The 12,759-nt window shown below is 39.1% G+C and overlaps 1 protein-coding gene across 4 annotated transcripts in view; it reads left to right on the forward strand.

Annotated features, from left to right (window-relative positions):
- JAKMIP1 (janus kinase and microtubule interacting protein 1) overlaps positions 1-12,759 on the forward strand; it is a 106,810-nt gene that overhangs the window by 74,670 nt on the left and 19,381 nt on the right. For all 4 annotated transcript variants that reach the window (XM_064449111.1, XM_064449112.1, XM_064449110.1 and 1 more), the window contains exons 16-19: positions 877-942; positions 4,488-4,556; positions 7,732-7,809; positions 9,393-9,596. In XM_064449111.1, the coding sequence (XP_064305181.1) occupies positions 877-942; positions 4,488-4,556; positions 7,732-7,809; positions 9,393-9,596 (417 nt within the window). The remainder of the gene's footprint in view (positions 1-876; positions 943-4,487; positions 4,557-7,731; positions 7,810-9,392; positions 9,597-12,759) is intronic.

The following is a 12,759-nucleotide window of genomic DNA, read 5'->3' on the forward strand; positions in this document are numbered from 1 at the left end:
GGTACTACTTTTACAAACTCAAAAGAATATCTGTCAGTTAAACTGATGCTAGTGAAAAGTGTAGTTTCTCAAGATAGGATTTGATCTTGGCTGAACGACACAGAAAAAGGCACTGTAGTAGGCAGAAGGAAAAGACATAAAACAGGCCAGGGGAGACACACGGGGAGAAAAATAAGGAAGACAAAGCCAGAGCAAGTTATTCCTATTTTTCCTCTTGAGCAGTAATAGTAGCACCTGCTGCTACTGTGAAGGATACCTCTGCCAGGAGTGGTTTTTCTGGGAGAAAGGGCAAAGATAACTGGTTCCCTTTCTTCCCCTGTATTGCCAAATACAGTATAAAATCTTGGTCATGCAGCTGGGGCACAAACATCCATGGAGCTGGGCCCAGTTTATAGGTAGCTTTAACAGTTTGAGGCCTTTCTAATACTAGGTTTAAGCTCTAGATTTACTTTTTATGTTGAAAGTTCTGTGGAGGTTTCTACAGACTTGCATTTTGTTGGCATTTTAGTTAATGGGAAGTCTAGTTCAGTGCATGAGGAGGAGATTCACTTGCTGCAGGGCTATAGTCCAGTGAAGTGGCATTTTTCTGGCTAGGAAAAAAAAAATTCAAAATCCCTGACAGAAACCACTTAATTTTCACTGATAAATGAACTGTTGCAAAAGTGTTGTAGGAGTGGTGTACTGAGATACAGTGGAAGAAACCAAGTACCCTTGGTTTAGCTTTTAATATTTACAATCATGGAGTCCTTTCTGGTCATGTTTATAAAATCCTAAATGTTATTGCTGATTTATTCTTTAAAGTACAGTTAAAATTTATCGCTTTTGTTAAAGGATGGATTTCCAATCCAATTTAAAATGCATCTTTTTGTATTTTAGAATTTGAGAAATGAAGAACAGGTTGCAATAATCCAAGCTGGGACTGTGCTTTCCCTCTGTGAAAAGGTAGAATTCAGTAAAAAATTTTTCTCTGCCTAAAGACTGACCATGTCTTCTAAGATATCACATAACTTTGCCAGGGAAGCATGGCTTTTCTGTTCAGGTCATCTGGACTGAAGCATGTATTCATCCTTATATGGCTGTTGGGATTGTGATGTCTTGAGGTAAAATCAAACTTACAAAATAAACCCAATTTGAAAATAAAAACATGTTTTGGAGATATCCCCTTAGAATTAAGTACTAAAAAGCCTCTTAACGAAAGAGACTTCATTCTCAGAAGTGACAATGTCCTCAGCTGCCTGGGAGCAGGGTGCTGTGAAGTCCTCTGTAAATCATACCACCATGGTCCGTTGTGGGTTCATTTCTGTGTCTGACTGAAAAAGCTCCGAGTGGCCTGTGGTCCTTTCTTCTGTAAGTTAGTGGGCATAGATAGCGAAAAAGTAGTTTGTACAGCATAGGTAATCAGTCAGGTCACGCAGTTCTGCATGACTAGTTCTCCAATTACAGAGAGAATATAATCTGTATATGAATAAAGATGATATTTAGAACTCAAAAAGACTCACCTTTTTCTCTGAAGAAGGTTTGTCCATCCTTTTCGTAGGTTTCTATTAAATCTTTCCTAGACGCATTTTTGAAATTCAGAATTTAAACATTAAAATGGTAGCATTTTGTAATAATTGCTTTAATTGGTATAATTTTTATAATCTACTTATCTAAATATCTCAATGCAGATAATCCAAATTAGGTAATTTAATAATAATTGATTTATGTGAGTAATTGCTATCAGCAGAATAAAAATGAGGAAAAGTGATAAAATCCCTATGCTTTTCATTGTGTTATAGCGTTAAAAAGAGGAGGTGATGATCCTAGCCCTTTACATCCAATTAGGAAAGTTGAAGAACCCCAGTACACAAGGCTAAGACAGACAGCAAAACTGGCCAGACTTTAGGGACTGGATTGGGGTAGACTAGTGCTTGTGCAGAAAGTGCCACTGGAATTAGGGAGATTGTTTAATTTGTGTCAGAGTGGTGCAAAGTAGAACATACACTATGTTATCTATAAATTATTTCCATTAGCAACTGATCGCAGCAAGAACAGACTGGAAGCTTTGTCAACTGAAATAATTCCTTAAATGAATAGAAACATTCAGTAACAATGGAGACTTTATTTATTTATTAGTGCTAAAGTTGGTCTATAATTTCATGTCACATTTTTTTTCTTTTTTTGACAAAAGTTCCTCGTTTGCCTTAATGGATATTTTTGTGGTCTTATCAGATAATCTGGTTATTACAGAAATTGAACACTCAATCAGAAAGATGGAGATTTAGTTTTATCTTGTATAGACGAACAGGCTGCATTTAAAGAATGAGATGAAAATAGTTCATGTTATCTATGGACTCTATCAATTTTACGTCATGTTAGTGAAGTGCCTCACAGTAATCTAATAAGTACAATCTGATAGCAAACTGAATCAAGAAGGTACTCTGAGAAGCATGAAACAAACACAATACCACATTTCATAATATTGGGTTTTACAGCACAGGCAAAATCAGGCAAAGTCTGATAAGTAAGGCTGGATGACTGTTTTAATGTAAGTTCTATTGGGTGCATATACTGAATTTATATTAAAGGAAATTTAAAGCAGCTCCTCTACCTTCTCCAGTGTAATGTAACTATCTCAGATGTCCCTCTAAATAAGGGCCAGACAACTTCCCATGTGCATTCCTATAGTTCCTTAGTGACAAGAGACCATCATATATAATCATGTCATAATGGGATCTTTTGGTACAGAAATGGTACTACAGTCATGGGGGCTGTGCTAGTTATATTCACATGTGCTAATTAATCATACTCAGTGTTTTTTTAGATCAAATCTATTATACTCAGCCACTATAACTGATCTTCTGGAAATCAAGCTGCTGGGCAAGGAAAGTTTTGGGGTTCTGCTGGCACAATTCCAGAAGCTTATTTTAAATGCTACAACTGATTACGACTCCTAAATACTTGTTTGTCTCTTCTGTGCCTTTTGGTTCCTGAAATGCTTACAGGCATAGGAAGATCAGCATCAACATTTAGTTTTGCATATCATTCATACCTTCAAAAAAATTAGATCTCTAATTTTTGCAAATAACCCTCCATTTGCAAATATTGAGGGTAGCTGTGAGAGATGCTGAGGACTTCCCATTTCTATTGATTTTAAGGGTTCAGAATGCTCACTGTCTTGCTGAATCCTTTATCAGCAGTGAGACTTAGAAATATCTTCAGCCTGTCATCTTCAAAATGAAGAAAACAAAGATGATGAAAATAGAATCACTGGGAAATATGGTGTTCCTGTCCACTTTTTTAGCTCTGTACAAAGCTAAACCTGTTAAGTAGATAAAACAAGTTTCCATTTTTATCCACCAGTCTTTTAAATAGTGGAAAGTCCAAAAGGATGAAGTAATGAATTCACATTTTGCTTATTTGTAAACTTATGTTTGTAGATTTCCTATCTAAAACTTTGGAAGAAAATGGATATGTCATTAATTCCTTTGAATCTGAGCCCCAGTGAATTCACCAAAACCCTAAATTAAAAATGTTGACGTGTAATGCTTACCAAAAGAATGCAAGTAAATAGGAATAATCTAGTGTTAGTAAGCAAAGCATTTGAGGAAAGTGATAATTATCAGTGGCAAAGCTAGAGTTGGTCTTAATGGGAGCTGGCGTTACAAAAAGAAGCATTAGGCGAAGCTATACTCTCTATAAGCTAGTCATTGATCCTTCCTGTCGGCCAATAAGGAAATGAAATAAACCAATTCAGAACTGAGTATTCCCATCCATTCCAATAAACTTAAATGCTGAATATTAATGTAATCCTGGTGATGGTTAGTAATTAAGCAAGAATCTTCTATCCATGCATTTAGCTATTACAGTATGTAATTTTACCTTCGGAATGCAATGGCCATCCTTCTTAATTCTGATTGTTTTGTTTATCAGCAGAATGGTGAGGGATTCATAGTAGCAACTGCATGAACTTCCATCTGTCTGTCTGTTTTATTGTTCCTTCTATATTACCAATGTTTTAGAAGCGAGCCTCTTCCCACAAAGAGTGCAGCAAACTGTGCAAAATAAAGGATCGAGTTTGCCACCTTGTTTTTTGCTTGAATTACCATCTGGATAAATGTGGGACTGGTGCCCTGAAATCATATGATGGTTTTGCAAATCAGGCCAACAAGCGTTGGGTATTTCAAGTTGCAAACATTCAGGTTAATTTTGCATTCTTCACCGAAGTCTATTTTGTGTCTTGAACTTCAGAGGGGAAAACCCTTTAATTTATTGTAGGAAAAGAGCTTCCACTTGTTAGCCTTTAGTACGTTTCTACAGTCCTCCATTCTGCCTATGTTTTCACAATCTGTTTATTTGTGTGTAACTTCAGATGAATAGTTAGTAAAGGGGAAGAATATTCCTGGGAGTGTTGGCAACAAAGTTGCAAAATATTTGGTGCAAATTTCTCAAAAGCTCTGGTTTTTAATTTTTAATTTTTTCATCTTCACACTGCTATGTTCATGTAGTGGTTAAAACAGATAGAGGGGACAGAAGCTGCACTGACACAGAAGATGTTAGACCTGGAGAATGAAAAGGTAAGGAACAATAAAAATATAGTTCATTTAAGTAAAACTCATCTCAAGGGAATGTGTATAAACTTCATCATTGGTTGATTTGCTGTCTTTCTCTGCTTAAAAAAGATTGCTTCATGGTAAAAATGGCAAGAGGTTTCTAGAACAATTTATTGCTTATATTCTTTGGGATGAGAGGGAGCTGTCAAAGCTATATGAACAAAAAGCAAAATATATACAAATTAGGACATGAAGGTATTACTACAGAGCATATTAACCAAATAGTGTGAAATCGTCTTTGTGCTTTCTCTGTGTATTAATTTGTCTGGCAACGACACCGTCTTTTTAATCTTGGGGTCATGTTAGTAGAATTGCTGTCTGGTATTCAGCTTCTGGACAAGTTGTAAAGACCTCTTACTCCAGATGACCTTTCTTGCCCCAAGATCTTCATGGTTAAAGACAGAATGCTTTCCCAAAAACCTCAGTGCTATACTGACCTTTTTTTTCAGTATGTTGAACAAAGAGTTTTGGTATGAGCGTTTGGTATATTGGTTTACCATGCATGCTGTGCTTCTCATTTTCAAATGGCTTTAGGAACATTGATTAATCCTCGCCACACCTTTTACAGGTAGATAACTAATCAGCACTACATTCATCTTAAAGAATGGGAAGCTGAGACAGGGAGGTTAAGCGATTTGCCCAGGGCCACTGAAGAAGTGTATATTTGGGCCACAATCAAAAAAAGAGGTTCTCAGACTGCGTTCTCTGTTGAGTGTAGCCTATCATACTGGTTGTACTTTAACATAGGCACGATCCTTTCCACATTTAGTATGTCTTTAATTCTAACTCTTTTTATGGAAAAATGCAAAGGTTTTGGAGAGGGAAAGTGCCCGCAAATACTAGATTGTTTTATAAAAGGAATTGGAAAACAATAGTTCCTTTCTAACTTGGTTTATTATCTTCCCATTTATTATCTGTGATGTTTTCAAATCTTACTCTGGATAGCTATTTGTTCAGTGTAGCAATCTGAGAGTCTGCATTGCCAATGATTGACTCAACTGTGAAATTAGTTTAGAAATAATATTCTGGCATGATACTTTCAGAGGGCTGAACACTGGTTTAGTTGTCCTTGGAACCCGTGTTAAGAGTTTGAGATCCTATTCATGTTTCCTTCCCTCTTCCTTCCTCTGGCCAGCTTCTACAATAGCTTTTGGAGAAGTAACATGATCAGGACGGCTGCATTGCTATTCTGGGATCTGTTGGTAGCTCTGACCCTCTCTATAGTCTTGGGCAAGTCAGTCTACTTCTCTGGTGTCAGCCACTTGTAAGCACGTTAGAACCACGCCTGTCCTTTACTATGTGTTACACAGTGGTGGTGGTATTGCCTCTTGTACAGCAGCCATGTAGCTGTTGCTGTAATCTGCATAAGAAAATAATGCCACCTGGGTGCTCCAGGTGGGATTCAGTTACACAAACGTGGTCTCTAACGCCATATTACATTCTTCAGAGTTCTGGAGATATCCACAAGGGGCTGAGAAATATGTCCTAAAGGACCTGTTGGAGAACCCTGCTGTTCTGGACCAGCAGCTGAATTCCATCCCCAAGATCAAAGCCTGACTTAGACTTAGGTTCCACTTTCAATATTAATTCATAGGTAATTAAAAGAACTCAAAGTTTACAAAAAACCTAAACAAGTATAGCTTTTATACAGAGAACAAACAGCAACTTTTCCCTCTGAGTCCTCTAATATTGTCTTGTATGTTGCTGCTGTCACCAATTATGAATTGTTCTTAACAAGTGGGATGTCATCTGTTTATAATTTTATGCTCTGAGCACGCCACCCACCCCACCCCACCCACCCAAACATTAATTTGCTGATCAGAATGGACTCGTTTTAAACCAGATATTTGGAGTGAGAATTCATCATCACAGTTCATACTTAGGCAAATTCTATGCCAGTGCTACACTGACAGCTGACAATAAAACTGCTGGAAATCCATACATATGTCTGAAGGTAAAATCTGGCCAAATAAGTGGCTTTGGGGCAATCCTATATCCAATAAAACTAACAGACCAGCAAAATTTGATTTTATTTTTTTTTTACTCTTAATAAAAGCTACAAACAATCATCTTAAGTATGCTATATATTTAATTTGGCATTTATTCTATATGTTGAGGGAATGCAAAAGTTTGTTGAATAGAAAAAGGAATGATGAAAAATATTAAATTACATCAGAGGGCCTCTGTGCCTTCTGGACTACTGATTTTTTTAAGCATGACAACCTGCCTTGAAGGAAAGCTAATAAAATCAAGTAACTGTTTTACTTATTATCATCCAAAACACTCTAAAGGCATGTATTGCAAAAGCACTGTTACCAGTCAGTTCTTACTTGACTGTTCAGACAACCATGCAAATGGCCACAATTTTCCTGCAACATCATGCTTTTGGACAGAGTTCCACTGAAATCCTGGGCTGTGTTACAGCTGCAAGGTTTTGCTTTGGTGAACGTGGTGACTTTGATTTTAAAAACAAAAGCAAAAAGTCCCTGTAAATCCTAGGTACGTTGAAAACTTCTTCAGCTCTTCAGCTAAAGTCACTTAACCTCTCTGGGCATCACTTTATCCATTTCAAACGGGCTGCCTACCGTTACAAGTTGAGAACTAAGCTTTTACTTCTGCTTCACCAATGCATCAGGAATGTTGCTGCAGACGCCAGCTAGGGCCCGGCATGTTCTGGCTTCCTGCCTAGAAAAACAGGCTAGACAACACAGACTATGGTTTCCTCATGATTTCCTTAGGGGTGCACACGGATATTTCCAGAGAAGCAGTAAAGTGCCCTCACTTGTGTTTTTCTCTGTCCTCCCTTGGCCTGCCTGTGCAAGTAACGTCTCTTGGACCACATGCAAGCACATCCCCATTCACCTTTCAGCCTCTGCGTGCATTTCTGTCAGGTCAAGGCAGGTTTGTACACTGGTGTAGAGGTCTGTACTTTATAGGTACAACTTGTTAATATGACACATGTATTTTAAGTGCTAATATTGTAAATTTGATATTCCAAATATCCTTAGGACGAATGTGGTCATTGGCTATAGATTTTCTTTGCTTTCAAGTGGAAAGCTCACATAAGAATGATGGCATTTATGATTCTTCATGAATTAGGATAAAGAACAAACATTCCCTTGTTTTTATTATTGCTCAGGACCTGTTCAGTAAACAGAAGGGTTATTTAGAGGAAGAACTCGACTACAGGAAGCAAGCACTGGACCAGGCATACATGGTAGGAAAAGATCAGTCATTAAATTTTCATGTTTGAACAAATTTGATAAAACACAGGGTTTGGGGCTTTTTTTTCTTTTAATGATAAATAGGGTTCTTTTATTTTATTTTATTTTTTTCTGCCAGACTAGGAAATCAAATGCTACTTAAATGGAGACTTTGGAAATGGATTATAGTATTGAGAAGTGCAATATTTTTACATTGCATTTTTTATTCTAAACTAAGTGAATATCTTGTTAGTACATCTGGAATAGGAAGAGCTGGTCTATGTGTGCACAAAATTGTCATTGGTAAAATATACCTGAAATTACTTTAGAACTTCTCCAATTTTGCTTTTTCTTAAGCATTTGTAAATATTACTGCTACTAACCTATCCCAAGCTGGGAATGCCTGTTCTTCCTATGCGATTCTTTCCTGTGCTGTCCTAGCCAAAATTACCTTTCCTACTTTTCAAAAGGGAAGCTGCAACCTTGCCTTCTCTCAGGCTAAGCAACAATTAGGCATTACCTAGGAACTGGTAAAACTGCACACCCAACTTTGTTAGTATTCAGGGAATCAAAATATAATGTCCTGAATAATTATTTATACATTGTAAATATTTCTTATGGGGAAAATTAGTTCAGAAAAGAAGCAAGGTCTAGTGCTCAGAGCAGATAACAGATAAAAGCAAGCAGGCTCTATTTCTAGCACTGTGACCTTGGGCAAGCCATTTAACCTCTCTGTGCAGCTGTTTATGCATCACTAATATGGATAGAATGACCTACCTCACAAAGGTGTTATGAGGGCTAAAGGGATATTGTCAGATGCTCTTGATATTGTCAGTCTGGATGCTGTTTTTTAATAAGATCATACTAACCCCAGCAATCAGGGAAACACTGCCATGATTCCTTCCTTTCTTCACTTTTGGGAATACAGTTCTCCATATGAATGTAAAGTTCTCCTGTGCTCTCTGCTTTGCAAAGTACTGCAGTTTTGGCCAGTGCATGAGAATCTGGTTAGGAATCTGGCAAACAGCAAGAGACTGATGAGGGATTAGTGTATGCAAGTATACAAGCATGTGTCTCTCTCCATTGCTTATGGGAACTTGGAACTAAGCCAATGACATAGACTTTCAGCAATGGATGGCAGGACAGTAGGGCCAGGGAGAGGGAGACAGTAAGACTTCTGTTGTTCATGGTTCTCCCTCTGGGCTTTTTATTTTATAGGATGGCTTAACAATTCAGTTGCCATTGAAGGGAATCTGTTAGTTTGCATTAATTTTGTAATGTTAAGCATCAGATGTTGGGGTTTTGTTATGCACTGAGCAGAGACCTATCATCTGAATCTTTCTTAAATAAAAGAAATCAATGATTTACGAGGATGGGAAGCATTGCCTGGGTTGAAATCAGTGCCAGGAGGCTATGTGCACTCTGTGTGGAATGCTCCTCACTGCTCACGACTGCCGCTTTCTGTCTACCTGTCTGTGTCCGTCCTTCCCTCCTGCTTAAGGCTTCACTCGCTAGCTTTCTCCTCTAGCTGTTGGTGGGTCATCTGCTTGCTGGATTCAAACAGCAGCCTGTCTGTATGTGATTTGGGTTGTATTAGAAAATCCAGGAGCTGGAAGCCACGCTGTATAATGCCCTGCAGCAGGATCCAGGAAGGCGGGCGAGCGAGTCGCTGACCGAAGCCCAGAGGGAGGATTTGCGAGCTGCAGTGGAGAAGGTGCGGCGGCAGATCCTGAGGCAGAGCCGTGAGTTTGACAGCCAGATCTTGCACGAGCGAATGGAGCTGCTGCAGCAGGCACAGCAGGTAACCGCAGTTCTCTCCCCCCCACTTTGTTGGTGTTACCTTTGTGGTTGCCGCCACTGCCCATAAAACAGCATTGCTTCACCCTCACCTTGTTGAGTTACACTTAGTTGATTCTTTGTATTGTTCCCATGTCAAGGAGCGGAGCAATGTTAGGACCCGGTTGTGCTGGGCATGGTACACACACAGAACGAACCACTGTCTCACTACAAGGTCCTGTCGCACAATCTGTTTCATGTGTGTACAACCACACAGTCTCCCACAGGAGTCCAAGGGGAGCTTGTTGCAGGTCTAAGGCCTAAATTAGAAGCAGCCGGAATGGAAGGTTGTAAGAGTGTAATGCTACAAAAAGAGGAAAGGCGGAAGCAGTAGTTACAGGAATTGAATGTCACACACACCCCCTTTCCATTTCTTTTAGCTATCTGTGAAATCTTTTAAAATTAAAAAAAAAAAAAAAGTCATAGGAAGTCTTTTAAGAGGTCATTTACAAGTCTTCATGCCTTTAAATTAGTTCAGCAAAGCTGGGTCTGTCTAAGCCACTTCCTTAAGGACAAATACTGACAAAGTTAATTCAGGCAAATTCCTGGCAAGTGTGGTAATTATTTTCTGAAGAGTCATTTGGTAGGTTTGCTAGTTTTTCTGTGCAAATATTAGTTTTTCAGTGCAAATATTCAGAGAAAGAAGAGAGCTGCATGTCTCAGGGTGTTAATGATTCCAGCAAGAATAATTGTTCCTAAGGATTTGGGTTCCTCTTTATAGTAACCTCTGGAAGATGCAGACAGATGTCTTAGATCTTGAGGACTGCCGTCCAGTTGCTCTAGCTACTTCCTGTGGAAATCTGGAATCACATATTGTAAATGCCAAACTCTGCTATGCAGATGTGTTCAGGATGTTGTTGCTGATGATATAGTCAGGAGGAGGATGTAATCAGGATAGATCGTTGCTATCTTGGATGCTGGTTACTGGGGATGGACCGCATTTAGTTTAGTTCAAGTCTCTCTCTGTTCAGGTTGGCTTTGTAGATTACTATAGACCACAACTGATGTAATGTATTGACCTGGCACTGTTGTGTTCACCTCCTGTCATTCTGCAGTGATAAGAAGTGCTTATGGTGCCAGTGTTAGAGCTGAGCTCTGACTTACTAGAAGTCTCCTTTCTCTTACTCCTTCACGGTGTTCCCTTGGTTTGGAACTGGTAACACTGAGATCAGGAAATGAATTTTTTTAATGGGTGTCAGATCAGTGATGGTGTACAGAAAGCTGGAGAAGGTAGGCACCAGCTGGTGCTGAAAGCGCCCGGAGTAGAATAAACATATGAAATTTGGTAAATAAGAATGGAGGCAGAAGTTATTAGCTTAATGTTATTAGTGTAGCTGAAAATCAGTGAGAATGGGGTTCTTTTGCCAGTCTGTTAGATTTCGCCAGTCCAATTTCCTAACCAGATATCAGGGATTTAATCTGGACTACCTTCCGTTCGGTCCCTTGGACTGCTCACAATCAGTCAGAGCACTTTTGGTGAACATCTGCCACACATCTTCAGCTGAGTCCAGTTCATGTATTCACAGATTGCTCCCCCACATAAAGCTGAATATGGTGAGTGTGGAAGAAAGCTTTGCTTGTGCTCTGAACTAAAATGCTGGCGTAAACATAGCCTCATTAGCCATGGATGTTTATGTACCTGTCTCCAGATCCTTTTTATACTGTGTCATTAGAATTTCATGTTGTGCCCATCTCATTAGACATGATAATGTTACAGCCCTGCAGGACACATTAAACTGAATTCTACTGCTTAATAAGGAGATAAGTATTTCAGTCATCTATTTTTAACTCGCCATAGTAGACAGGAGAAACAAAGACAAAGATGGTAGTTAATTTGCCTGGGGTATGGGAGATTAAGAGAGTGCATGTGAAATCCTTTGCTGTTTATTCTTCTCAGTTGTTTTCTTCCTGAAGGTTGTATTTGTGGGTCGTTATGGGACTAGTGGTCAACACTCATAACCTAGTAGTTATATGCAAATGTCCATGGCTTAAAAACAAAGCAAACAAACAAAAAAAACGCTACCCTGGATCAGTAGTGTCACAGGGCTAATGCTCATAGGATTACATTAATCTACACTAGCAGATGACAGCAGCTGAAATGCTACAAAAATGAGAGCATACCAGTGTTGGCAGAGTCCTAAGGTATGGATAAAGCTGCTCTAAGTATAATACATCCCTAGATGCTACATTAAATGAATCCCCTTTTCTTTTGCTGACATTGTGGTGTTAGCAAGCACCCATTACACTTTATTTTGGCAAAACTGTAGTCTAGACATGGTCATATCTGTACAGTTTGCAGTGCCTTTGCAGTATGCAAAGTACATTTCTTACTCTGCTGAAGTGGAGGTTATGGAGAAAGATACAACAGCATGATGGACCTGCAAGACTTAACACAGAATGTCCTTGTTGCAAACGCTCTCAAACTTTCCCTGAAACAGAAACCATCTATTAGACACTCTAAATTCTCTGAAACCCTGAAAGTTCGATCACTTCCAGAATGCCTGTTTCTTTGGTTCCATTACCTTCTGGTCTTCCTGATACAAGGGCTTTGAAAGAGCAACTCTGCTTATCCAAGCAGGCTGGCTTCAACCCTCTCTGAGTCAGAGTTTCTGTCTCTGAAATACAGAGTGGGGGTCCAAGAAGCTCTGATGATGGAGGAGGAGTTCTCTCCTTCTGCATGTAAATGATCCTTGACCATACTGCATGATGTACAAGTGGCAAGGCATGTGATGAAAGCTGCAGGTAGGTCTGCAGGGTTTCATTATAGGTGAACTGCTTCATGCAGGGACATTGAGGATTTAGCTTGAGATGCTGGTTTTACAGAGCTGGTAAATGTTCTTCCTGGGGAATGTACTGTCTGAAAGGGACAGGGATGTGCGTAAGAAAGTGGGTAAACTGTTGTCCAGATGTGAGCCTGTGCTGTTTTATGTGTGCTTCTTTGTCCATATATAAAGCCTTAGTTCTTAGCCACTGGGTACCGACTTTGTTCCAGTGAAATAAATATATTTTAGGACATCAGGCCTTGTTTAACATCGGTGGGTCTGTTCATCTTGGGCATGGCTAGCCCCACATTATTGTTGTTCATTAGTAGATAAATGGAACCATTCATGTATACCCATTCTGTACTA

This window comes from Phalacrocorax carbo, chromosome 4 (assembly GCF_963921805.1).
Source record: "Phalacrocorax carbo chromosome 4, bPhaCar2.1, whole genome shotgun sequence".
NCBI lineage: Eukaryota > Metazoa > Chordata > Aves > Suliformes > Phalacrocoracidae > Phalacrocorax > Phalacrocorax carbo.